The sequence below is a fragment of the Echeneis naucrates genome, chromosome 8 (assembly GCF_900963305.1).
Source record: "Echeneis naucrates chromosome 8, fEcheNa1.1, whole genome shotgun sequence".
Taxonomy (NCBI): Eukaryota; Metazoa; Chordata; class Actinopteri; order Carangiformes; family Echeneidae; genus Echeneis; species Echeneis naucrates.
Genome location: NC_042518.1, coordinates 2586843 through 2614057, shown reverse-complemented (window position 1 = coordinate 2614057; position 27215 = coordinate 2586843). Strand labels below are relative to the sequence as shown.

Here is a 27215-nt window from a genome sequence, read left to right as displayed (position 1 = left end):
TGAGCGCTTCCAAACAAAAAGCCGGCAAATACAAATAATAATAATGTAATGTTAAAGAATCTTTAAATATCATCCTGTGCCTTCCTGACACGTCTCGACTTTGGGAGAAACAATTTTAAAACATTAAATTAAACTAATGTCTTAAAATTAAGACAGTCTTTTAAATTTAAATTACATTTTAAATTTCTTGTTCAAGTTTTTAAAAAAGCATTTATGGGTCCAATATTTAACCTGTGAGTGTGAAATTGTAACTAGTTAATGAGCTGATTGTTGGAGCAGATAATATCATGATGTTCATGCTTGGTGTCCTAAATCTAAGCCCAGCTTCACATCAGTCAGAAGTGAAAACAAACAACAAATAAAACACTGACTGAAAGTATAAATCGTTGTCTGTCAAGCACGTTAAAATTAATTTCATAAGGGATCTTAGAGGCGTTCCTGAAATGAGATCTTTCCCATCTTGTCCAACAGGAACATGGTGACATGATCCAGAAACAAAAGGGAAAGGAAGCGAACTTTATTTTGAAGGACTAATTAGAGCTCATTTCCGTCTTGTCCCTGTTTAAATCCGGCTGACTTTGTGGTTCCGGGTGGGGGGGGGGGGGGCGGTGTTAGGGGGGAGGATCCAGGAGCTTCTCCTCCGACATCCTTATCATTCAGTGTCCAAACTTGAGGGAGAAAGAAGCGACTATAAAGCTCACAGAGATCCGGCTGCCGCACATCTTCCCCCCCCCTCCTCCACCAGAACCAAGACCCCCCCCACCCTCCAAAGACCTGGTCCCGGTCCGGACCTCACATCGGGGTGACCATGTTGGTTTTTTCTCCTCTGCTTTTTTTCCCTTCATCATCTCGGATCTGGCTTTTTGCAGCATTTTAGTGCACTTTTTTTTTTTCCTCTCTTCGTTATTATCAGCCAGCATCATCCTGCATCTGCCATCGCCTTGGCAACCAGACCTGATCCTGTCATCCCTCCTCCAGCATCAGCTCAGAGAAAAACCAAAAACCAAAAAGCTAAACATCCCTCCGCTTCCAACTGGATTTGTTTTTCTTACCCTGAAAAGCCGGTTGGGTTATTTTTTTTTTTCTTCGCTTTTATTCTTACTTTTTAAAATTTATTTATCTGTTTTTTTTGCTTGTTTTTTTTTTTTGTTTTTTTTTTTTGAGGGGGGGGGGGGGAGAGCCACATTGATGAGTCGGAGAGCTCGGTCCTCTCAGCTCCAAAATGCCTGTGAGACGCGGTCATGTTGCGCTCCAGAACACCTACCTGGACACCATCATCAGGAAATTCGACGAGCAAAGTAAGTGCACATGAAAATGACCAAGTTATGGCCATGTGCTGCGAAAGCACTGACATGTTCACCTTTCAATGACAGAGGATATAAAGAAAGTGAAAGTTTGTTGCATTAAAATGGGGTTTTGATCGTCACACTGTGGAGCTGGTTGTATTTACACACATGAGCAGGTTTGGTTTTTTATTTAGGTTTTTTTTTTTTTAAGTGTAGTTGAATTTGTGATAATTTCTTCTCCTGCTGTTTTTGTGTGTGTGTGTTGAATATTATCCGGTCTGAGCAGGTGGCGGGCTGACAGGCTCTCTATTTTACACTGAACTATCTTAGCTGATTTTTATCAGTGATGCTGACAGACCCCCCCCCCCCCCCCCTGCTGTTACTTCCTCCTTTTATGTTTGACTGTTATTGCACCTGCATGTGTGTTTGTGAGAGCTCACCTGACGCCTCACATCATGCTCCATCAGAGAGGGACACCTGCCGTCTGTACCATCCATCATTAGTCCTGGTTCTGGTTTCTGATGGTTCTGGACCAAAGAAGCCACACAGTGAACTCTGTAGGTCGGGTGGATTGTAATAGTCTGTCTCCTTCTTGGCACATGCCTGCCCTTCGTTTAATGTCGCTGAGGGATGACCCGCAGTGTGGACTGGATGTGTGGGACAGGAAATAACCAGCTGGTCCTGATCAGAAACTGAGCAAACGTGGAGAAATAATTGATTTGGTGACAACTTTCTATCTGTTTCAGTCTGATCAGCTCTGAGGCCAGCGCTTCAATCAGTGGGCCTTCCCTTTGAGGAAGATCTGATTATGCAATGCCTCAACTGTATGTCCCCCAAATGTGTGTGTGTGTGTGTGTGTGTGAACGCACAGCCACGTGTGCACAACCAGGTGAGTGCACGTGCCACAGTGGTGCTGCTTAGCAACGGTGTGACGATCAGTGTTTTCTCTGCTGTGAGCCCCAGATAATGACTTTGGACAGGATGTGCTTTCCGCCAGAGGAGCTCACCCATTTACTTTAAAGAGAGACGCAGAGACAAGAGTCCCGTCCTCTCATGTGTGGGCAGCAAACAGACAGAGCTGTTGAACCCACTTCCACCGCAGCATCATAAGAGGGCCAGTCAGAGGCTGCAGAGGTTATTTATCTACTTTTTATTTACCCCATTGAACTCCTCCATTAGCGGCCTTCGAACAAAACCGTCCTAATTCACCATCACGGTGGGTTTTTTTTTTTTTTTTTTTGGTGGCCTGCGCCACGTACATTACAATCATCAATAACAGGAACAGTACGGCGTACCAGCCTATTCAGCTCTTCTTTTAGTTCTTTTTTTTTTTTTCTGAGCACAGAGTAACCCTGAAATACTCACCATGAAAGGTTCAACAGACCAGGAAGAGCCCGAACTGTTCCCCACAGACATGAGCTAAAGTCCTGTTTTGTCCTTATGTTGTCTAAATTTACTAATAAAAGATCTGCTTATTAGAATAAATTATGGAAAAAGGGGAGGTACAGTCAGATGAAGCTTCTGCCTACACCTTCTTGGTCAAAATGTGTATATGTAGAATTATTGCTGGATAGTTTTTTAGATTTATTTTAGAAAAGATCCAAAATAAACTCCTACTCCTGCAATATAGACTTTGTTTATTTACACTTATTTGCCTACAGCCAAATGACATTTTTATCCCGGCAGCAGTCTATTAGGTCTGTGTAATTCTGCAGAAGTGTTGTATGGATTGGCTGACACACACTAGGTCGTGACGTAGGATAAAACCCAGAGATCGTCGATAAATAATCGGCTGCTTAACATGTGACAACAACTACTTTGTGCCTATGTAATGCACAGAAGAAGGAAATGGACACAATATGAATAGCTACATAAAAAGCCCACAGCCTTAAAGGAATAAATGATGTACATAACAGTTCAGGCAAATAATTAAACCCTTCTGCAAACATGTGGGTAATTCCACGATGATGACAGAATGACTCCAGCTAATCCAGACGGACGTCAACCACCTGTGAATTCCCACAAGCTGCAAAAAGAGCACGTGTGACGCCACAGCAGCTCTTATGTTAAAGTGCCCAACTGCCCCTGCTCAGTCCCTGGGGGGGGGGCATTAGGCCTGTAATAGCATTAGTGCCTTGGAAAGGTGGACTTCATTAGTTCCACTTCAGCTGATTGTGGAGGAAGCTTCATTATAATGAAGACCTCATCAGTTACAAAGACGCTGAAGGTTTTCCTGCCCTTCAATGTCTTTGATTCAACAAATGTGATGTTAAAATGAGGGAATTCAATTTAGGAGCAGATTACCATGGATTAAGAAAATGCTGGATTCACCTGAAGGTCCCTACAAAACCAAACAGCAGTACGTAGACTTCTCAATGAGAAGTTTTTAGAGTTAAAAATAAATCCACCCTTAATGTGATGGAGACAGCTCATTGGGGGCTTTTGCTATCGCTAACAGCGTCAACATTAGCAACAAAAGCTGTGTAAAATTTCTGTGATTTAAGCATGGAAACTTTTCTTTTTTTAAATTTCTGATTTATGGAAACCAACAACATTAATTTACTTTATGTATTTATTTATTTGCTAGTTTGAATAATTTCATTTTATTCTACTGAAGGTAGCATGCTAACCTGCTAGCCGAGGTCCAGCTCGTTGCTGCGCTCAGGTCACGTTGATAGGATGAAGACAAGAAACATCTAAATTTGAAACCTTAATCAGCAGCACTCTGTGATGACAGGAAACCACAAACAGCTGCCCAGAGAGCTGACAAACAACTATGACTATAAAGCTAAGCTAACCGGTGAGCCAGCCGAACAAAATATGTTTTGTTTGGACAGAAGATGATATATTACCCTTTTCTGAACTATTCAAGTGTGAAGTGGCTTCAGTGAGTTAATACATTTTTAAATTAAATTTATTTTTGCCTGTTTGTTTTTTCAGATCGCAAGTTTCTAATCGCCAATGCCCAGATGAAGAACTGCGGCATCATCTACTGCAACGAAGGCTTCTGCCAGATGTTTGGTTTCAGCCGGGCCGAGATCATGCAGCAGCCCTGCACCTGCCAGTTCCTGGTGGGGCCCGGCACCATGAAGAGCGCCCTGGCCCAGCTGGCCCAGGCCCTGCTCGGGTCTGAGGAGCGCAAGGTGGAGATCCTGTACTACGCCAAGGAAGGTAGGCGGGATGAGAGTGATTGACAGCTCAGGACTCTGACCGGGCGCCTTCTGTCCATCAGAACTCTGCACTTTCCACCATTTCGCCCTGTGAATTATTGGCACATCGGGCTCTGTCAGGTTGAGCTGGACGATTTTAGTGTAAATAATCCAACAAGCAATCCTCATTAATCCAGGAACATCCAGAAGCCTGAGCTGGTCCTGAAAAAAACTCCTCTTCGCTCATAGTTCTCTTTCAAACTGCAGAAAAAATATTCTAATAATAAAAAGGATAAGAAATCTGAGCCACTTCATGTGTGGCAGCCATTTATAGTCCCCTCCCTCCTCCCTTACAGTCTTGAAAATCAGTCATCGTGGTCAAATCAGGGTTTTGTAATCAGGCTTTAAATCACATAGTGAGTTCTTGGCTGTGAGTCACCTCCCCGGTGAGACCAGGCAGGCGGACTCAGCATCCTGTTCCTAATCTGGTTTTAAAACCTGCTCCTCCGACATATTGTTTTCTTGCTGTAACCTAAATCCCCGTCCCACCTCGCCATTACAATCTGTTTTCTTTCTTTATTTCGCATCCTCGGCTTCGTCTTGACTGTAGAACTTTGACTGAACTTGTGCAAATAAGGCACAACGTTGACGATGGCAGATGAGAAAACGCCAGGGAATGAGAAGTCTTGGCGAGGGTGTGATGACAAAGCTAAATAAGGAAACACAAAAGCATAACACAGCCACGCTGACACACAAAGTTTTGATCTGAAACTCGTGTGGTGACATTTAATTGAGCGCTCTTTCCTCTCAGAGCTTCGCTTCCTGTTGACTCTGACTTTCTCTTAATTGCTGCAGGAGTCCTTGTCTCATTTACCTGTTTATCTGCAGCTGAGGCATAAAAAAGGCAAACACACACATGCATATGGCAGTTGTGTTCACGGGTGTGTCTTTTGTTACTTTGGCCATTTGGGCATGAGGAGTGCAGTCTGGAGAGTTGTTGTCATGGAAATGAGATCAGCACGCCGGCTCGAATCCACCAGGCATCTATTTGTTTTTTTCTCCTGCTTCCTGCTGCGCTCCCGATCTGAACAAGCAGAGAACATTTCCGAACAAGTGGACACAGTGATTCAGAACAAGTCGCTTCGAGCCTTACCTCCTGATTAAATTTCTGTCAGTGTTTGTGCGAGGAGGTCTGAATGCAGGCACTAAGTGTGTGTGTCTGAGCTGCCCTTGCCCCCGTGTCTATTTTTACTTCGCACTGATTGCAGTGTGAAGCTTTGAGGAAAAATTGGATCAGATGGTGTTCAGGTTTTCACATGTCGGGGGTATAGCTCAGTGGTAGAGCATTTGACTGCAGATCAAGAGGTCCCCGGTTCAAATCCGGGTGCCCCCTCTTTTCTCTGTCCACAGGGACCTGCCGGCCCTGCCTGGTGGACATTGTCCCCGTGAAAAGCGAGGAAGGTGTCGTCATCATGTTCATCCTCGACTTCCAGGAGTTGATCGATGCTTCGCTCAAGAAGTCCGGCCTCAGACAGCGAGTCACCCAAGGACTGATTTACTGTAAACACTTTATATCCATCACATCACATCAGTGTCACTGCAGTCAAAGAAATAAATAATCTGCCCCACAATGTATTTTACTTCTATAGATTCAGTTGGATTTCTGAACAGAGTTTCCTCCTCAGGCCAGAATCGCCGGCTGAAGATGAGGCTGCCGATGCTGCGCTCCATGAGGAGACCTTCACTTTCCAAAGATCAGTTTGAAGGCGTCATGGTGGACTACCTGCAGGTGAGGTGACAAACACAGATGCACACACCTACACTGACCACGCATTGTGTTATTTTTGGGCTTTACACACAAATGAACCTGACATTTTTATCAGAGTGAAACCTTCTTCAGCCGCACTTAACCTTTCTTTCTTTATACAGTGGAGGTAATAATTATTTGATCCCTCTCTGCTGTTGTAAGTCTGCCTACTGACAAGGAAATGAAGGGTCTATAATTTTAATGGTAGGTTTATTTTAACAGTGGGAGACAGAATATCAAGAAGGAAATCTAGAAAATCTCATTAAATAACAGACATAAACTGATTTGCATTTAATAACGTCTGACCTCTGTGCTGTACTAAGTCATGTTTTGCGTTTCCTTTTGATATTCTGTCTCTCACTGTTAAAATAAACTTATAGACCCTTCGTTTCTTTGTCAGGAGGCAAACCAACAAAACCAGCGAGGGATCAAATGATTGTTTCCTCCACTGTACATTTGTATGTAGAGTGTTCAACAAAAAAAAAACCAAAAAAAACATCCTGCACTCAGACTCTCTTGGTGCCGCGATGTGAGCCTCACTGAGGGAACTGTTTGGATTTAAAGGATTGGCTGATTTGACTGAACGGAAGAACGAGGGACAAAAAAATGTGTCTTTCTGCTCCCAGAATCTTCCTTCACTTCTGTTCAACGTCTCTTGTGTTTTGATGAATCACAGTTTTAGAGAAACAATTTCCTAAATGTATTCATACCTGACATTGAGCCGCGCTGGGCCAAGCCAGGCCCCCGATTTACATGTTGAAATTCTTTGGCAGGAATGAGACATTCCTTTCTGCTGCAGACCCCCTTTTGTTTTTCAAGCAGATGATATTTTTAGATTTTTACTGAAAATCTTTACGGGCCAGTAAAGACGTACGCATCAGCGTGATTGGTGGCTCTGAATGGTCTGAATGTGGGGGACTGGCCCTCTGGACAGAGGACATGGACCCCATCAGCCGTACAGAAAATGCATGGATGGATACAGATATTATTTTTCTATTAATTTTCTTTCTTTTACAGCCAAACAGCGAGGACGTCCCCCTGAAAGAGTTCCGGATCCCGTCCAAGGAGAGCTGCATGCAGTCTGAGACCGAGGCCCTCATTGAGCAGGACCTGGATCCTCCCTCTCCTGCAGCTCAGGTGTCCACGAAGCGGCGCTCCCTGCTGACGGAACGGTTGGACCCCGGGATCGCCTTCCCCCGGGGGGCTTTGCCCCGGAGCTGTTCCCGGGACAGCGTCCGCAGCCTCCGACGTGCCTCGTCGCTGGACGACATCGACGGCATGAGGGGGGAGTGGAGCAGCCGGCCCGGCGACCCCCGAACCTACAGCAGTGAGTCTGAGGGGAGCCATCTCGTCTCAACAACCTAATTATCATAACGCTGAAATGTATCCATCACGCCTATTTCATTATAGTCAGATTAGCTGCCACGACTCGCTGAAATCATCTGAACTGTTACATCACACAGAAAAAGACAGATCTCAGATCTCAGCTCGTTTCTTCGTGACACACACAGCGTCGTTCGGAGCGCGTGCAGCTGCCTCCCTCATAGTTGATGCACTGATCAAACCCTCCGTCAGTGTGTGTGTGTGTGTGTGTGTGGGTGGTTTTTTTGTGGTCCATTTGTGTGAAACTGGCTCATCTTTGCACATCTGCCCCCCCATCTCGTCTTTTCTCAGGGGAAATATTTTTGTGGAGATTGTCTTTCTTTTTTTCTGACAGGATGCAGGTTCCCATCACGCTCCGTCTGACTCATGTACTTTCACCATAATATTACGTCCATATGTGTCTTTGAAGCTGAGGGGAGAGACAGTCATATTAGTGTCCTCATGATTTGTCCCTCACACCTGGACCTTCATTGACAGGAATAAAAAAACTCTCTTCATATACGTGTGAAATGTGTGTATGCATGATGTATAATTTCCACCTTTCTGCTGCAGACTTGAAGCCCAGCGCGCTGAACTCCACCTCAGACTCGGATTTGATGAGACACCGGACCATTGGCCGAATCCCTCAGGTCACGCTCACCTTCAGCTCAGACCGGATGAGGCCCCCTTCGCCCACAGAGATCGAAATCATCGCGCCCAGCAAGCTCAAAGACCGCACCCAGAACGTGACGGAGAAGGTCACTCAGGTCACACAGGTAAGAAGATTACATTTTATTTCTCTCTTTGTGCTTCTGGTCCATCATTCATTCATTCATTCATTCATTCAGTCATCCTACATTTGCCTTTCCTCATCTCAGACTTTTTTGTATTCAAAAAATGAAGACAATTATGCTTCCTGAAGTTTGATCTGATCTTTGAAAACTGAATATACATGTCTGTCTTCTTTCCCAGACTTGGCTGAATGATTCTAATCAAACTTGAGTCTGATTAAATAATGGATGACCACCGAGGATGGAATACATTTAAATCCAGATTACACCCATTAATGGATCCCTTATTGAAGAAATTAGATGAATCTGCCATTCTATTATAATGTTCAGGTCAGATGATAATATCGATATTTAAATTCCTTAAAAATTGGCATTTTGGAGATTTTGTTAAGATGTTGAATTAATAATAAATGTAGAATCAACCCAATAATATTATAACAATAAGAATCTTTGCAATACGTAATCTGTTATAGAAGCACTTTATTATTGCATACACTGTAATAGTACGTTACTGGAATGAATTCATGTTTTACTTTCTACCTCGAAACAACCAGCTGTGTTTGGGACAGAGCAGGAAGTCCATCACTGTCGGGGCTCCCTCAGTGCATCACATTAACCCAGTTTTTTATCTGCGGGGCTTCCATGAAAGCCAGACTCTCCCTCCGACCCGCCGGAGCCGAGGAGGTCATGTTTTGTTTTTTCACTGTACACTTTTTTCAAACGCTGGCTAATTTCCTTCTATTTCTTGGTTGAAGAAGAATAAACCACAACATGTTTTCTATTTTTTTTTTTTTTTTTTAACTGGATATTTTTTCCCCGATAATGTTTGGAACAGGCTTTCCAGTTTCTAATTGTAATCCTAACCGTGGGCAGACGAACGCGCCTGTTTATTCTCTTCTGTTTGCGTGATTATCATCACTGCACTGTCACCTCGTGTGGCTGACTGCTTCTGCCTCAACTGTGGCGGTGAGATCTCACTTGTTCACACCGGGAGGGAGAGTGGTATCGACAGCCGGCCGGGACTCGGCCGACAATGTGGAGGCAGCATGTCCTCTGTGGTCCGGGTAAAAAAAAAAAAAAAACAAAAACGTCTGGACGGGTAGAAACAGCTCCTTGAAGTTATCTTGTTATCTTCACTCCGCTGACATCACATTTGCACATTTGGTGGGAAATGAAAAGTGTGTTTTTGTCTTAGTGCCTGGTATGTTCCCTGTTGACAGACCGCACACGTCTTTAAATCTGGTTTTAAATAAAGACAAAGGTCCGACGCCAGCTGAAATCCATTTGATTTAAATGTTTTCACGTGACGACTTTTACAGATATTTTGTCTTGAATTGGTTTGCATGAGTCATCAGTCGCACACATACATATTCAGCAAAAACTCTTCTGTAGCTTCTATGCAGCTCCTTCAGTGAATGATCAGCTGGATTAAAACCCTTTTTGCTGTTTGGTTGTGCGTTTTCATACCAATAACCTTCATCCTGAAGGAAGAGGCTCAGTTTGAACCAGTTAGCTGCTTTAAAATAATCTGCCTTGAACAACAGTAGGTGTCTGAGGATTCAAGTTTCCACGTTATATATACATTCAAGATAACTAGTTGTCTTTGCATGGCTTTAACAATGCTGAAATGCTTCTAGTGTCAAACTCAACGAAAATATAAAGATATCATAATTTCTTTTTTTGCCCAGCGAAGCTCAAACACCCAATTGCAGTAAAAGATAAACACAAAACAAACTTGTGGGCCCTTAAATGACCAGAAATGAAATGTAGTAAGAAGTAATGGAATAGAAATGTGTTTGAAATGATTTGTGTGGTCTGTAACAGCCTGAGTTGTATCTGCTGTGTGTAACGTCAGTCTGGATGGTGGTTTGGCAGCACAGAGGGATTGTGTGTCTGTGTGTGTGTGTCGGGGGGGTCTCAGCGGAGAGTGAGAGGATGCATATGGAGATTATGTTGTTGTGTGTGGGGATCACAGACTGTCTGTGGGAGTGCAGAGGGGTCCTGGTGAGATGTAGTTATGAAAGCGAATTAAAAAAAAAAAAAAAGGGGCAGCAGCCGTGAGGCTATCGAGCGGTGCCCGTTGGCCGGACGCTGCCTGTGACCTTGGCCTCTGCAGATAATGGAAGTGGAGGGCATCCTCTCTGTAACAGCCACACCCCCCCCCCCTCTCTCTTGACCCTCCCATCGTGGTCGTCTTCATACTGTTGCCAGTTTCAGCCTTCGCCCCGTTGGATCAGCTCCGATGGACTCTCGGCAGGATCGGGGCCGATGAACTTCGGGCCTCACAGGTCACAGCACCAGCAGTGACTTTTCTAAACAACAATCACGTTGTTGACTTAAACCTTTAAGTCAACGACGCCGCCTTCTTTTGGTTGTGGTCCGTTATACAATAAAAAAATTCTTTCGTTCTCTCGCCCTTCTAATTGGATTTCGATTGGCACCTTACAAAAAGGGAAATGAAGGTTGTCATTGATCGTTGTTCACATTGATTCGTCTGCCAAACATGAAGCACACAGTGTGATTGACCAGACTGCAGCTTGTAAAAGACAGATAATTGTAGAAAAGCACACTGTAACTCAGAGAGAGTGTGTGTGTGTGTGTGTTTGGAAATGCAGTAGTGTGTTTCTGTGGTGCCCCCTGGCTTTGAATCGGCTCATAACAGGAGAAACAATCAGCTTTAAAAATCTGTGTTCATTTTAGCAGGTTCATATTTAAAACTATAGGATTCTCATCACAGATATGATAAAAGTCATTATTCTTTAATGACGTGTGCTTCAGTGAACGATGCAACAAAAAAGTATATTTCCAATATATACAAGATAAAACCTTAAAAAACAGTGTCGTACATTTAAAACTAGGATAAGTGGAGGATAAGTGACACATGTTCTGTTTCCAGCAGAAATAGTTGAGCTTTAACGTTAAATTAAAACCTTTTGTTTTTCTGTCTTAGAAGTCAGAGCACCTTTCTCTGATAATAAATGAGCTCAGATTGGGGGGTGTTGCTTGTTGAGGACCTGCAGAGATGGGAGGGGCCTCCGTTCATACAGTCACTGGATCATTTTTTCCTGACGGAGGATCCTGCAGCGAGGGCTGGGCCAAAGGCGGGAGGATGATTGAGGGAGGGGGGGTGATAGACGTATGGATGGAGGTTGCCTTCTCCCCCCTGTTCTCTCTCTCTCTCTCTGGCTGTCTCATAGTCTTAGTCTCCTGTTTTCCCCCGTGGGTCGCTTCAGCATGAGCTTCAAGCAGAAACTTCAGCCTGTGAGTGTTTCTTACTGTCTCTGACGTCCTCTTGTGTCCTTTTCAACCCCACCTCCCCCTCCTCCACGTCTGTCCTCACCTGTCCTCACCTGTCCTGTTGACTCACTGATGCTCCGGAGGTGAGCAGCATCAGTTCATGTCATGTTGCCTGATGTGTTTCAGTCCAGAAACCGCTGCTGCTGTTTTCTGACTGAAAAGTTCCCCGTTGTGTTTACGGCCATCATCCAAGGATAGAAAAGCAAATACAACTAGCAGAGACGGGTTTCTTATGAAGGATTTTGCACTTTCATTGTGACTTCTACTACGATTAATAATAACGTGTTTTTTTTATGATTGTGATTATTAACCTTTGAACTCCTCGTGCCTCAAAAGCTGCTCATTTGTGTCCATTCTGACTCTTTCATGGTTATTTAAATCGTCACATCTCCTCTGTCCTTGGAAACTAATAAAATGTCCAAACAGTGAACGCTTGCTTTCACAATTATAAAGTCAGTGGCAACAGAGAGCGCTTGCGTGCAAACAGGAGGTTCATTACAGGTTCATTACTAAAGCGAGCAGCAGACAACATCGATACCTGAACGTTTTTTGGATGAGTGAACCTCGCGCGTGTGTTTATATTCTCATTACTGTGTTGTCTTTTTGCATCTGTTCAGCGGCTGATCTGCAGCAGAGAGCCCGGGGTTGTTGTGCCAGAGGGATTCAACACATTTCACCCAGTTTTCCACCTTAATCCTTATTTCCCAACTTTGTGCAGCAGAAAAAAACGCTGATTTGTGGAGCCAGACCAGCTGCCAACAATCCTCTGTGGGTTAAGGGCATTGCATACAAAGCTGAGTTATTATACCAACTGAAGCTGGAGCTGTCTTAACTTTCTTTTTTAGCCAAATATGCACAAGGGGCTTATTTTAATGTTGTACTTTGTCCTCTGGAAGTGGTTTACTTTGACTATTTCTGTCCACTGGCTCCATCTCAGCTGGGAAAGGGGAAAGAAACTGTATTTTTGCTCATTGAAGGGGTGAAGCAGTCTAAATCGTCCATACTTTGTGCTTCCTGTGTGACTGTTTGGTCGTAGAGCTTCTGCAGCCGCTTGTCATACAAGTCCAGCTTCTTTTGACGTGCTGACTATGACCATGATTATGCAAACTAAAATGCAAATGGTGCTCTAACTGCTGCAGGACTTTTAACAACATGGAAGGACAACAAAACACTGAGAGCTTTCCTTTATGCGTGACAGCAGCCTGTTAGTGGAGAGTCATCACAGTTAAATCAGCCCCATTAAGTTCTGACCTTTTTAATTAACAAGAATGAACCAAAATCACTCCAGTGTGGTGTGAAATCAATGACAGCACTTATTCTGGTCCACAATTGACCGGAACTGGGGGTCACATGGTGAATCAGAGGCAGTTGAAGTCGGCTCACTGGGAGGACGGGGTGCACAGGGACGCCGTTGGAGCTGGTTTTTAGTTTTTCAGGGCTTTTTCGTTGGTGATGAAGGAGATGAGGTGGCCGCCACACAGCAGGAGGCAGGTGGGGCTGCGGGGGCTTTGGAGGAGCCTCCCTCTCTGCTGCGGTGATCCACACCAGGATCAGAACCTGAGCACCGAGGCTCTTACTGTCGTACCGGTCAGTGGGATCCTGCTGTCTCATTTTTATGTCTGTTAATGCAGTTTTGTGACGGTGGCGGCACTGGACCTTCTTCTCTTCCTTAAAGATGGACGAGCTTGTTGTTGTTTAACAGCCAGACTTTGGTGGGAATTTATTTAAGGCTGTTTATAAGTGAAACTCTGACTGGCTGTGACATACAGTGTACGCCGATACACCATGTGAGCTGCAGCGACTGATTTATTCATACACTTTAATCTGGACTTAATCAGGATATTTTTGTTGTTAAAGTGATGGAACAGGTCTTTTCAATCTCGGTTTGATGTAGCCTGGAGCTTTTCTCTTCCGTTTTTAGATGTTTGTATCTAAAGAGAAACATTCACATTTGAATCTTTATGTACAAGTTGGTCGTGAGCCAAAGAGAAGCTATGGCTGTTTCTAATAAACGCTTTTAGCTTTTATGTGTTTTTGCTGCAAGTCTGCAGCTGCAGAATGAGTGCAATTTGCATGAAGCACAAACCAACATTATAAATGCAAATTCAAATCCATTTTTGTTTGTATTGCACCCACTCACAGCAGAAGTTATCCCAAGATACTGTCCTCCCAGAGCAAGTCTAGACCTTCTCTTTATAAAATTATTTACAGAGACTCAACAAGCACTTGGCAACAGCAAGAGGAAAAATTATCTTTGGAGAGACTGAAACTTCACAGAGGGCGGCCATCTGCCCCGACAGCTGCAATCACACTGGTACAAGTAAAATAAAGTGATAATGAGTATACAATAATAACAAAAATACTACATTTAATTCATATTCATATTCAGAGTGCTTTTAAACATGTTCGCAAATGCTTTACAAGAACAAGAAAATGAAAAACAATATAAAAAATACAGAACAAATAAAATCAACAATAACAGCAATCCAAAGATGAGAAAACTTCAGAACAGTCAGACATTAAAAGTTGCAGAGAGTTTCAGTGAATACTAAGAAATGACAATCTGCTGTCTTTGGCTGTTTTTGTTGTTGTTGCTGTTTGTTTGTCTGTTTGTTTTGTTTCTAAACGCAAAACAGCAACAACGGCCCATTTTCCAGTGAATTATGAATTATGAAGATGAATTCTGCTGCAGGTCATGAATAATAAACTTCATCTGAGGAATTAAACCTGAAATTATATTTAGTTAATGATATTAAAATGATAATGGTGATGAGAAGTTATTGATCTATTGATCAATTGCTAGAACACAACCTTTGTTGTATTAGCTGTTAATTATGGTTTTAAGTCATATATACATATTAACATTTATTGCTATCTTCATAAAGTTGATACCAAATTTATCTATTTCCTTAGTGAAGAGTTAAATCGGGACTTGCCCTCACACCCCTGTTTGTCCTGTTGTTGTCTCCCCCCGTGTCCTCAGGTGTTGTCCCTCGGTGCTGACGTGCTGCCAGAGTACAAGCTCCAGGCCCCGCGCATCCACAAATGGACCATCCTGCACTACAGCCCCTTCAAGGCGGTGTGGGACTGGGTCATCCTGCTGCTGGTCATCTACACCGCCATCTTCACGCCGTACTCGGCCGCCTTCCTTCTCAACGAGGTGGAAGATGAGCGGAGGAGGACCTGCGGCTACACCTGCAACCCGCTCAACGTGGTGGACCTGGTGGTGGACGTCATGTTCATCGTGGACATCCTCATCAACTTCAGGACCACCTACGTCAACCAGAACGACGAGGTGGTCAGCCACCCGGGACGCATCGCGCAGCACTACTTCAAGGGCTGGTTCCTCATCGACATCGTGGCCGCCATCCCCTTCGACCTGCTCATCTTCCGCTCCGGGTCAGAGGAGGTGAGGACAGACGTTTGACAGCACCTTGTGTTTTCGGATGAAGTGACACAATGATTTTTTTCTTACAGCAGTTAAAAGGGCAAAGAACAAACTCACATCAGTGATGGTTCAGTTCATTTTAAGTATCAATGGCGGTCGTGTCAGTGAGCCGATACTGCAGTTGGTGAATCATAACAAATCAATAATGGCTTTATTTTGAATGACAAGAAGGTTTCTTTGTCTGCACAGACCAGAAAAGACACATTATAACAGCTTAATGGACATTTTCAGGGTTATGAAATGATGCTGTAATTGAGATTGAAGGTGAATTTGAATGCTCGTCTTAAATACAACATGACGGTCCCATTTAGAGGAAACTAGACCATGAAGCAGGTTTGGATCAGGCTGCTGTGGAATCAGGGCAGGTCAGATTCTGCTCCACCTTTCTTCTGTTTTTCAAGACAAAAATCAAATTTTTGTTCTGCTCTCTCGCTCCACCAGCCTCAGACGACAACTCTGATTGGATTATTGAAGACGGCCAGACTGCTGAGGTTGGTGCGAGTGGCCAGGAAGCTGGACCGTTACTCAGAATACGGCGCCGCTGTCCTCTTCCTCCTCATGTGCACCTTCGCCCTCATCGCCCACTGGCTGGCCTGCATCTGGTACGCCATCGGCAACGTGGAGCGCACAGGCTCCGCCCGAATCAGAGGCATGAAGATCGGCTGGCTGGACAACCTGGCCGACCAGATCGGTAAACAGTACAACGACAGCGACGTCACCTCGGGCCCCTCCATCAAGGACAAGTATGTGACGGCCCTTTACTTCACCTTCAGCAGCCTCACCAGTGTGGGCTTCGGGAACGTCTCGCCCAACACCAACCCGGAGAAGATCTTCTCCATCTGCGTCATGCTCATCGGCTGTGAGTAGACTGGGACGCCCTGTTTCCAACTCACAGCTCGCTCAAAATTCCCAAAAATGTTGGCTGCTCCAATCCAAACAAGGCTGTTTAATTCTTATTTTACTGGTGACTCATTCATGTGTCATGATTCTGTCTGTTGAAGAACTTCAATGACATCCATACATCTTTTTCCTGAATCATCGATTCCTCCAAATAGAACGTTTTTACCTTTTTATTGGACAAAAAGAAAGAGAGATGCGACATCAGAGTAAAACCAGGAACCGCTCATCTTCTATGACGTCGCTAACGGCCACTCTTTCTGTCCTGTGCAGCTCTGATGTACGCCAGCATCTTCGGTAACGTGTCGGCCATCATTCAGAGGCTCTACTCAGGCACCGCCCGCTACCACACCCAGATGCTGCGGGTCAAAGAGTTCATACGTTTCCACCAGATCCCCGGAGGTCTGAGACAGCGGCTGGAGGAGTATTTCCAACACGCCTGGTCCTACACCAACGGCATCGACATGAACGCCGTGAGTCACGAAGAAGTGTGGGTGGATTGTGGGTAAAGGCTGGAATATTTTTTTGGTTTTTTTTTTTTCCTGGAAATTGGATTTTGGTTTACACAATTTAGAAACAGCTGCACCAAAATGTTCAAATGCAAAAGGCTATTTTGGGTGTGACGCTGGCCCTCTGTGTGGGGGTATAGCTCAGTGGTCCTCAGTTCAAATCTGGGTGCTTCCTCCTGAAAGAGCTTCTTTTGTTGACGTAGGGGTGCAGTAAGACCAAGGGGGCCCCAGTTTCACCCTGGGTGCCCTCCGTTTATACGACAGAACGCGTCAACTCAAGATGCTCCGTTTGTGACGTTGTGCGTCACATTGCTGTGTGAGCCTGGTGCAGCCAGTTCAATGTGAGAATAGATAATCCGTTTGTGCTGCTGTCCTTTGCTCTCCCTCGCTCACCCTCGGGTTCTTTTTTTCTTTTACGCTATTTTACATTTTTAGCTTGCTTGACTGGTTAATTCAAATTGACCCTCTGCCCTGCAGGTCCTGAAGGGCTTCCCCGAGTGTCTGCAGGCCGACATCTGCCTCCATCTGAACCGCAGTCTGCTGCAGAACTGCAAAGCCTTTCGAGGTGCCAACAAAGGCTGCCTGCGGGCTCTAGCCATGCGGTTCAAGACCACCCATGCTCCTCCAGGAGACACTCTGGTGCACAGCGGGGACATCCTGACCGCCCTCTACTTCATCTCCAGAGGCTCCATAGAGATCCTGAGGGACGACGTTGTGGTGGCCATCCTGGGTGAGCTACAGGCCGCTGTGAAGGGCTCTATTGATCCACACTGAATATTCGTGTCGGATTCATTACATTAATTAACATAAAAAAAAAAAAACTCTGAAATCTTTACAAAGCAGACGATGAGGTGAAGCTGAAAGCACTAAAAGTTGCCACGCAGTTTCTAAATGGCAGCAACCACAATCATAATGTCACACTGACATTTTGGGATTTTTTTCTTTTGTAACCTTTTCTGTCTGGTTGTTCTGTCATCCTCTCATCTCTTTCACACACTGCCCACACACACACACACACACACTCCTCCATGTGTTGTGTTGCCAGAGGTGTTTGGGCACAGCTCCACTTCCATTCCACAGTTGCATTGATCATCAATAGGGCCGGTGCTCAGATCCAGGCTGCATAGGTCATTTTTTTTTTTTTTTTTTTTTCAGCTGTGTTTGAGGGGACCATTATTGTTGCAGTGCTGCTGAGGATCGGTGTCACTGCTGTGCTTTGTTTTTCTTTTTTATTTTTTTTCTTTTTTTTGGATGAGATTCATCCATCACATTGTTGTCAGTAAACTGCTTTCACTATACTATACTTACACCGGCTGCCTCACTTGGTTCAAACATCCATTGATTTCATTCTTTTTTCTTCTTCTTCTTCTTGTCTGTTGTTTCTTTAGGGAAGAATGACATCTTTGGTGAACCCATCAGCCTCTACGGAAGACCGGGGAAGTCCAGCGCAGACGTTCGAGCTTTGACCTACTGCGACCTTCACAAGATCCTGAGAGACGACCTGCTGGAGGTGTTGGACATGTATCCCGACTTTTCAGAAAAGTTCTGGCACAACTTGGAGATCACCTTCGTCCTGAGAGATGTGAGTGCCACCAGGGGGCGATGTCAGACAGAGTATTTAAAAACATCACCCTCACAGTGACGGACTCTTCAGCTTTCAGAGTTTATCTGCATCCACATAATATTCTGCACACGCTTCAGGATGTAATAGCTGCTTTCATTCAGAACAAAGGAAGGGTTCTTCTTCTTTGGTCCACAGCTTCTAAAAATATACTACTTTTAAATGATAAGTTGTCTTGCTGTCAAAAAACAGCATTTTTCGTGCTTATGACCTAAATAGTCGTGTTTGAGTGACATCTGTACATTGACACGTTTCCCCTCAATCAATCTAATGCAATAGGTCTATGATTTGTTGTCCAAGCTTGAGACATGATGTGTGTTTGTATTTCTGAATTACTGACACTGATCTGTATCAGGCAGACAGATTAAACCAGCATAGCCCGGGGAGGGACTCGGAGTGTGGCTACCGCCGGACGAGACATCGGAGGAGCTACCTGCGACGCCGAAACCGCCCAGGTGAGTGAGTGGATACGCAGGTTGACTAATTCCACGTGTTTCTGTTCAATGGCATTTCCTTTTCTCTGTCTGTGCAGATGGGACGGATCATGAGGACTCGTACCCCGATCCGTCCTGTCCCATGGCGAACCACCACCGGGCCACGATGGGAGGATCCCACTGGGAAGACCTCTGCAGCAGCGCCAGTATCTGCTCCCAGTCCAGTGATGAGGAGATGAAGCCCATGGGACACAGCAAGGGTGAGCTCTACCCCCCCGGAGGGGACACCAGAGACTACCCCCCAGCAGTGGTCAACCTCCTGCCTCACAGTGGACCCTCGGCTGGGATGGGGCCGCCCGTCGACCTCGGAGGGCCGCCATTCCCAGGTAAAGACTCTCCGTCTTTCTCTGCTCTCATGACAACGTCAGACGCCACCATCTTCCTCCAAATGTGTCAGAAACATCCTGTCTGTATCTGAATGAAGAAATGTAACAAACTCAGAACTTTTATGGAACTTCTGAGTCAATAATTATATGAGGGAGTGAATAACTTCCCTCTTTAAATTATAGGTGAGCGTCAGGTTTGATGTGCGATGGGTGGAGTTTTAGCTGAGTCATCAAACCTCAGCACCAAATCGAGGCCACTGGTCAGTTACAAACGCAAAGAAAAGATAGTTTGTACTTATGGTTAAAATGATTTGTGCATTTTTCATGTTAATTTTTAAATGTTTGAGTTTAGGTGACGTGTATTTGAAATTCTGAAATATAAATGATATATACACTAAATTTGTAGCAAATTCTGACTTCCTATATGTGTATAAATGCCTGCTCTGTGATTCTACCTTTAAAAAGTCCCTCCTCTACCAATACGAATGGAACTAGTAGTGAAACTTTGTCGAAAAAGAACAGAACAGAAGTGAACCATAAACTGCTGCTGTCCGATATGTTGCATGATCTTTTTGACTAAATGAAGTTTAATAAGGCCTTTTTCAACAGCGGCAGCTCCCATCAGCATGTCAGGCCTGTACGGTTACTGGCCGGGCCGCAGAGCCAGCCAGTTCTCAGAGAGGCAGAGGAGGCCGTCGTCAGTGAGGGCCAGTTTCCACCCGCCGCCGTGCGCCGAGGACCGGCCCAGCGAGCTGGAGTCCAGGCTGGAGCTGCTGCAGTCCCAGTTGAACCGGTGAGTCCTGATCATAAAAGGAAAAACAAAATGAGGGGGCACCCGGATTTGAACCGGGGACCTCTTGATCTGCAGTCAAATGCTCTACCACTGAGCTATACCCCCATCTGCTGTTGAGCAGCTGATAGGCAGTTTTATTAGTCATGTGTTAATGTTTTATTTTCTGTTTCTAAGCTCCCTTATCAGCTCCCGGCCGAGCGGAGGCGAGGGGAACTGCATGACTTGCATGAGAAAGAGGAAGGAAAGAGAGGAGGAGGGAAATATGAGGAAGGGTCAAAGAGGAGGCTGAATAATGTGTGAAAACTATCTGTAAAGTCAGAAGTTGTGTGTTCTCCCCTTCGTCCTCTCCAGGCTGGAGACCCGAATGACGGCCGATATCAACGTGATCCTGCAGCTCCTCCAGAGGCAGATGGCCCCGGTGCCTCCGGCCTACAGCGCCGTGTCCCCCAGCCCTCACCCGCCTCACCCCACCAGCCTGTACAGCACAGGAGCGCCCACACTTCACTCCGCCCCCCCAGTACAGATCGACAGCACTGCATCACTGCTACAGGTATTGTGCTGCTTTTCAGAGCTCGGTGGGACTAATTCCAGCTGCAGCTGCTGATTTAAATGCATTCCTGTTTTTGTGTTTCATTTCAGAATTAGATGTAGAATAAATAATCAAATCAGTCCAGCTCATATCCAACAGGCCTGGAAAACATTTGCTGGACTGTCTTGAATTCATTCCTTTAAAGGTTAAATATTGTGATAATTCATTGAGGAATAAAATCAGATGAGTATTTTTCAGTCCAAAAAATAACTTTAGTTTTATCTTTCTCAAATTCCTCAAGGAAACGGTCATTTATGCTTCCTGTAATTTAGAACAGGGGAATCGATTCTTCTTTCTCTCCAGAGTCCGGACTCTGACTTCAAGCACAAATCTAAGGACTCCCTGTCCAGCGGGATCCATCTCACCGTGGTCTCAGACGACACCATGTCTCTGTCGCCAGAAATGGATCCACCACATCGGGCCTCTGTGAACCTCACCCCCCCGCTGCTGTCAGGGCTCCATGAGCCTCCTGGACTGTTATGTGGCAGCCAGCGTTTCCCCTCCCTCCCCGAGCACCTGGAGACGCCCACAGAGATGCAGGAGATCCAAAGGCATGTCTCCGACCCCGTCCTGCCGGGCAGCTAGGACATCGGTCCCCGCCCCCCGGAAGCATGGTCCTTCAGACGGGACGGTCAAATTCATGTCCCTCAGACTGCTGCCTCCTCCCCCCTCCCTTTAAAAACTCCTCTGTCCCATTCAGATGCTGCTGACTAGCGTGTGAGGCTTCGTCTTCCACGCCACTGAGGGTCCAGAGTGTCTCCCGTCTTCTCACAGATTCAATGACGCCCTCACAGGCTGCTGAGGTGTTTCGTTCCAGCGTCCCTCCCGTCTCGAAGCCATGAAGAGATTCACAAACTGGGAAACGTGGGTTGAGAGCAAGGACACGGACATTTACCTGCATGAAGCAGTCGACTGTAGGCCGAGGCTTCCTCCAAGAGAAGTGTCAGCAACTACTGCGTTTCACATGTGAAGAATTATCTAAATTCACTTTGTATAAGAACTGCACATTTAGAGTTTAAATCATTTATTTGGAACTGACATTTTATTCTGTTTTGCCCACACGTCAAAGGAAAATTCAGCACTGTGAGTATAGAAAGGGATTCCCTGAAAATATCAAAAGGCATCTGACTCACTTCGAGGGAAAGGTCAAAGTTCAAACGACAAGTGAGGTGTTATTTTCATCTCATCTTTCATGTGCTGGCATTTTGACGTGAATCAGCAGAGCTTGTTTAAGTGTGACACTGGATCACAAGGTTATGACGTCACGTCGTACACAGAAAAATATCCTCCTTTCTTGTATGTTTTTCAAAACATGGCTCTTAAGAGTTTTTTTTTTTGGATCACAGATGTTTCCCATGCCGCCCCCCCCCCCCACCTTCCCTTCTCTTCGCTTCCACCCTGTTTCCTTCTGTTCCAACTCATTTGTGTCAGCGCTGTGTGTGTTCAAACTGGACAGCAACTGTCAGTGACACACAGACACAAAGACATTTCACAGGTCCAATCCCAAGTTGAATGTAACGTCCTTTAAGCATATATTATATATATATATATATTTATATATATATATATATGAATCACAAATTCCTATTATTCGTCTTTTTTTAGATTAAAGACATTGCAGACTTAAACCAGGAGTCCAAGCTGGTTTTCTTTTTCAGATATTGACCTGATTTAAGACAGGGTAGGGAACCAGCAGGCAGAATTTACCTGAGCCTGCATGAAGTTCCAGAGCTGCAGTGTGGACCTGCAGGAAGCACCCAGAGGATGGGTGGAATTATATAAGACTGTCATGGTGATGCATGACGTCCAGAATCACATGGTGCAATGAAAGAAACAGCATACTTCATTCTCACATTAATCCCAACAGCAAATTGTGTGGCTGCAGGTCAGTGCTGCTACTGTTAACTGGTGGGACTTTAAATCCACTCAGAAAATGAAGCAAAGACAAGTTTGTTCCTAAGACATGGAGGAATACAATTTATTAGAGCAAATTCAATAATAAACTTTATGAAAAAAGCTACAACATGAACACTTGGCTTACCAACATCGTAAGTTGATATATTTATATGTATGTACAGTTTGCCTTGTAAATGGCATGCTACAAGGACATCACCCTTTAATTATTGAAAACAAGTAAAAGAGAGGTGGACACAGACGCAGTCAGAAAGATGTTTCACTTTCCTCTCATTTCACAACTCACTCTAACACAAAAAAAAGCATCTTTCCAAGCACAATCTTCTACAAAGAAGACAAAGAAGAAGAAGAAGAAGAAGAAGGAGGAGGAGGAAGAGAATAATTCAGGAGCTAAAAGGCTGAACAACATTGCTCTGGTAGGTTCAGTGCTGCTGTACACGGCCGCCTCACAGCATCAGCAGCCAACACTCCACGGACACCACTGCAGTGACAACATGAAGCCCTCTCAGGTTATTTTTACAATTTTTAAAAGTTGTACAGGCCACTATTTTGAACCTGAACACAATTGTTTGGAGAGGGGATACTGGACACACACCCATTTAAAAATCCAAATTGCCACAGGAGTAAACAAGACTATAATATGCTGATGTTTGAATCAGCACTCATATGGTATGACAAATCCTTTTGCATCAGAGAGGCCATCTTCTGCCACATACAGCAGTTTCTATCAATCTTCACAAATCAAACGAGTGAAACATCGACACCCTTGCTGATAATCTCACATCCGGCGGAAATCACACCAAGAACTATAAAAATCTGATTTTCGAAGACAACAGCTCAGAGTTCAAAACTTCTTACAGCTGCTGTGCGGATGCAGAACTCTACCGTGTGAGCAAAAATAAATAAGAGCTGAACACATTTAATAGAAGAAGAATGGAGTAAAAGACATATAAGGAAATGTAAACCAGGTTATTGTGGAGTAGGTGTGTGATACTCCGTCAGACAGTTCGCGTGTGACCTCATCCTCGCCTGGAAAGCAGCAGGATGAGGACAAAAACAAAAAAAATATCAAGTCCAAATTTGAAACAGCACTCCATTTCCCCCTTCACATCAGTGTCCGGAGCTTTAGACACGCAGGATCTCCAGGCAGTTGTTGTAGCAGATGGCGATCCAGTCCGGCTGCGTGGAAGCCCACTGCACATTGTTAATCTCCCCTTCAGCGGTGTAAGCCAGGATGGGATCCTCGATGGCCCGTGGCATCTGTTGGATGTCCCAGATCAGGGCCTGGTGGTCGTCAGCTGGAGGGAGAGAAAACAGAATGACCGTTGAAAGTGTGTGTGAACGTCAGCTCAAACAGCTTTCTTGTTGTTTTGGAAGAGGCCAATCCGATGAGGGGGCGTCAACGCAGATGGCAAAGAAAAGAGAAAAGAGAGAGAGAAAAAAAAAAGAGGCTTGTCTGGAAAAAATGGCTCAGTGTGACTTTGTGTGACTCAGTGCCACTGTCCTTTTATCATAGGACAAATCAGCTAATAACCATCAGGCTATAGATTTCTACTGCGTTGATCAAGTAAACACAAACAAGTCCACATTCCAAGTTGATTCAAAGGAAAACAAACTTAAGGTTCCTGTTATGAACTGGTTATGAACCTGGTCTGACATCTGGTCATTTTATGTTCGTTGGTCACTAAACTGATACTCCAACCGGACATCCTGGATTGCAACCATTTGTTTCTTACCTGCAGTGCAGATGTGACATGAGGAGTGGGGGGCCCAGGCGATGCCGTTAACGCAGGCACGATGGTTGTTCAGCCGAGCCACTGGCGTGCACGGCACACGCACATCCAGGATAACAACCTGACACAGACACGTTTTGTACATGCATATCAATGAAGACTGATTTGGATGATTGCAGTTGATAACAATATGGGAAATTCTAACTGAATCACAAGCTCCATAACAGCTACTTGTGGTGACAATCCTTTTAAAAAACTAAATAAAACAGCTTTGTATAAAATAATAAACTGGCTCCGTGACATTTAGTGTTTCATGGTTCTAATGAGAGAACTTTCGATTGGCTGAATCCACAATAAACTGACCTCCATGCCATCCATGGCCATTGTGGCCAGGTAGTTGGGGTCCTGCTTGTTCCAGCAGAGACGGAGCAGCGGGTGGTGCTGGGGGTCTTCATAGATGATGGTGCTGTGTTCCAGGTGTCGGAGGTCAAACATGCGAACTGAGCCGTCAGCTCCCACTGAAGCAAACATGTCTCTGCCGCCTCCTGCACGGCTGAATGCAATGTCATACACCTGTACAGACACATTAATACAGTAGATTACGTATTCTCTCTCTGTACAACCACACAGCACGTCATTCTGCAGTGCAGACACAAACAGACCTCTTTGTCATGAGCGATTAGCTGAGTCTTCACATGTCCAGAGACCAGGTTCACTCGTCCTAACACCTGCCCAGTCTCCAAGCCCCAGATAGTGCAGGTGGTGTCGATGCTGGAGGTTCCTGCAGAAAGAACCGACAGATTCCAGTCAAACGTCACACTAAAAAGGAACAACTGTGTCAAATTCATCACTTTCTATCATATGTAAACATGTGGATTCCTCACCGAGCAGATTGGGATCAACTTCGTTCCAGTCAAAGGAGGTGAGGGGTGCGCAGAAGTCTGAGTTCTTGTTGTTATTCAGCAAACATTCAAGACGCGTTTCTGTGTCACTGACCTGCAACACAAACGAAGAGGAGTTTGGCAGTGAGAAAACATCCATACTCCAACCAATGTGACCATGCCACTGCTGCCAGCTGGCAAGCGGTAAACAAGCTCGTCCCCAAAACACCAACTTCTTTCTGTTTACTGAGTATGGCTGATGACTGGCCCCTTTTTGTCCCCTGAAACCGGAGTTTGCAGAGAAACAGGGAGCGTTTCATTCTGTCTCCCAACGCTTTCTGACTTTCCAACTCTTATGTACTCTTAAAAAAACTGATCTAATACAGAAAATCACAAACATGTAGGTTGAGCATTATTAGTTTCTTTAAAACTGCATTTAGCACAGTTTACTTTCTTATCTAGGAAACACAACACATTGGTGAAGGAGCTGATTTTACTCCAGTTTCCAACAGATGGATGGACGACTGAACCAATCCAATATATGAAGACATGTTATGATTCAAACAGGTTGCAGAGACGAATAAACTCAATGAATCGTTTGTGGCACAGGCAGCTTTTGGTGTCAGTTGGGGTTTTTCCTGCTGATCTGGAGAACACATCATCATCTTCAGCTCTCCTACCCTCCAGATGCGCAGGTAGTCTCCGCTGGTGGCCAGCAGGTCCGGGTAAACCCCCTTGGTGTCCGGGATCCACATGATTTTGGTGGTGGGGTAGGGGTGATCAAACGTGTTCCTGCAGACAAACTCTGAGCTCTCTTCCTCCAGACCGACCAGCTGAACCTGAGCAGCACAAAACACATCACCTGTTTATTTCCACTGCGGCCGGGTGAATGTTTACAGGGCACATCATTCGACACATACGACGTGCAAGTGAGCACCTCTGCACTTTTTGCGCAGTTAAAAACAAAACTGTGATTTATTTTTTTTTTCTCCTTTTTCTTTTAGTGCCTCGATGCTGCGCAGGGCGACTAGCATTAGCATTAGCTGGCTAACGTTACCACATTTAGCCTTTGGCTAATAAATAACCACAGTCAACACACAGCACCGACCTTATTGTTGTACTCCTCCACAAAGCTGCCCAGTGCCAGCCGAAAGCGTTTGTCTGGACGGACGCTCCAGTTCATGGCATACACCGTCCATGGCGCCTCGTATTTGTAGATTTCTTTTCTTTTGCCGTGAAGCGACATCCTCCCGAAGCTGCAGCTAGCGCGCTAGCGTCGGCTAACTACCGAATAAGTGGACTTAACGGCGGACAGTTCCGGCTTCCTTTTAACTTTCCGGGGACGGCTGTGGGCAGAGGTGCAGACGGAGACCATCTAATTCGGCAAATCTTGTTTTGGAGCGAGATTTTCACGCCACTTCACTTAACAAAGAATGGCATTGCTCCGTTACGAGCAGAAGAAGAAGCGTCAAATCAAAGGGAATTTAACATACTTCCGGTTTACGTCTAAAAAATAAAATAAAGTAACATGAACTAAAAGATTTCCTTGAAAATATTTTCTGACATTAATATCTGTGGAGTCTAAAGAAAAAAATGTATAACAAAAAAAAAAAAGAAAATTAAGTCGTACCTGTATTGGCATCCTCAAAGTCACGTCCAGTTCTACGAAACACCAACATGTTTAGGTTTAAGTTCTGATTTAATAATAGTAATAACAACAACAACAATAATAACAACAACAATAATAATAATAATAATAGTTGGCCAAAACTATAGTGATACAATTTTTTCTACTAAAAGGTGAAAAAAACACACAAATATTAAATCAAAAGACCCTCATTCGCTTCGATACTTTCAGTTGTGGCCTCTCTTGTTTCTAACTCTAACCCTAACGAGATAAATGTAATGATTAACATTTTTCTTTTTCTTCTAACCAGGACACGAAGTGAAGCGCCAGCCCCAACTGTAAAGTTTTGAGTGGTTTACATTTTTATTTTGAATAGTAGAATCGGAAATGTAACTTTATCAACATGTCCACTTTGACCAACACTTGTAGTTACTGACTGTGGCCGCCGGACTAAATGAATCCGCATGTTTCTGCAGTGAAACTACATTTTGACTGAAAGTTGGAAACTTTCTGTTGAACTCCATTATTTCACAGAAGCAGAACGTTGTTTCTGTTTTTTTAATGTAATAATCGATTTCGGATAGTGAGAAAATATAATGCATCAATATAAATCAGTGAACGCGCAGGTGCATAATAAACACTCAGTCCACACCATTTCTGAATATCCATGCATTATTATACATTTTACCAT

At 44.6% G+C, this 27215-nt stretch overlaps 2 protein-coding genes and 2 non-coding genes across 4 annotated transcripts; 2 read left to right on the top strand and 2 right to left on the bottom strand.

The window, feature by feature from the left end:
• The first annotated feature begins 1173 nt into the window (after positions 1–1173).
• Positions 1174–22656, top strand: kcnh6a (potassium voltage-gated channel, subfamily H (eag-related), member 6a). Its single transcript, XM_029508164.1, has 16 exons — positions 1174–1298; positions 4227–4457; positions 5846–5995; positions 6121–6224; positions 7260–7569; positions 8178–8380; positions 14676–15101; positions 15582–15999; positions 16311–16510; positions 17024–17276; positions 17935–18128; positions 18523–18622; positions 18700–18987; positions 19597–19780; positions 20132–20330; positions 20673–22656. The coding sequence occupies exons 1-16, from the start codon at positions 1223–1225 to the stop codon at positions 20952–20954; spliced, it is 3618 nt and encodes a 1205-aa protein (XP_029364024.1). The 5' UTR covers positions 1174–1222; the 3' UTR covers positions 20955–22656.
• Positions 5757–5828, top strand: trnac-gca (transfer RNA cysteine (anticodon GCA)). The gene has a single exon. It is a non-coding gene; the product is annotated as a tRNA-Cys (tRNA).
• trnac-gca (transfer RNA cysteine (anticodon GCA)) lies at positions 19814–19885 on the bottom strand. The gene has a single exon. It is a non-coding gene; the product is annotated as a tRNA-Cys (tRNA).
• Positions 22334–26364, bottom strand: dcaf7 (ddb1 and cul4 associated factor 7). Its single transcript, XM_029508165.1, has 7 exons — positions 26006–26364; positions 25578–25736; positions 24901–25012; positions 24679–24797; positions 24380–24589; positions 24020–24137; positions 22334–23581 (listed from the first exon to the last, which is right to left on the bottom strand). Exons 1-7 carry the CDS (start codon positions 26141–26143, stop codon positions 23409–23411), a joined length of 1029 nt encoding a protein of 342 aa, XP_029364025.1. The 5' UTR covers positions 26144–26364; the 3' UTR covers positions 22334–23408.
• Positions 26365–27215: the final 851 nt, after the last annotated feature.

Coding starts and splice junctions, on each gene's coding strand:
- kcnh6a (XM_029508164.1), top strand. CDS start 1,223: ATGCCTGTGAGACGCGGTCATGTTGCGCTCCAGAACACCTACCTGGAC. Junction 8,381..14,675: donor AGGTCACTCAGGTCACACAG/GTAAGAAGATTA, acceptor CCGTGTCCTCAG/GTGTTGTCCCTCGGTGCTGA. Junction 15,102..15,581: donor TCCGCTCCGGGTCAGAGGAG/GTGAGGACAGAC, acceptor TCGCTCCACCAG/CCTCAGACGACAACTCTGAT.
- dcaf7 (XM_029508165.1), bottom strand. CDS start 26,143: ATGTCGCTTCACGGCAAAAGAAAAGAAATCTACAAATACGAGGCGCCA. Junction 25,737..26,005: donor TGGAGGAGTACAACAATAAG/GTCGGTGCTGTG, acceptor TGTGCTGCTCAG/GTTCAGCTGGTCGGTCTGGA. Junction 24,590..24,678: donor TAATCGCTCATGACAAAGAG/GTCTGTTTGTGT, acceptor GTGTCTGTACAG/GTGTATGACATTGCATTCAG.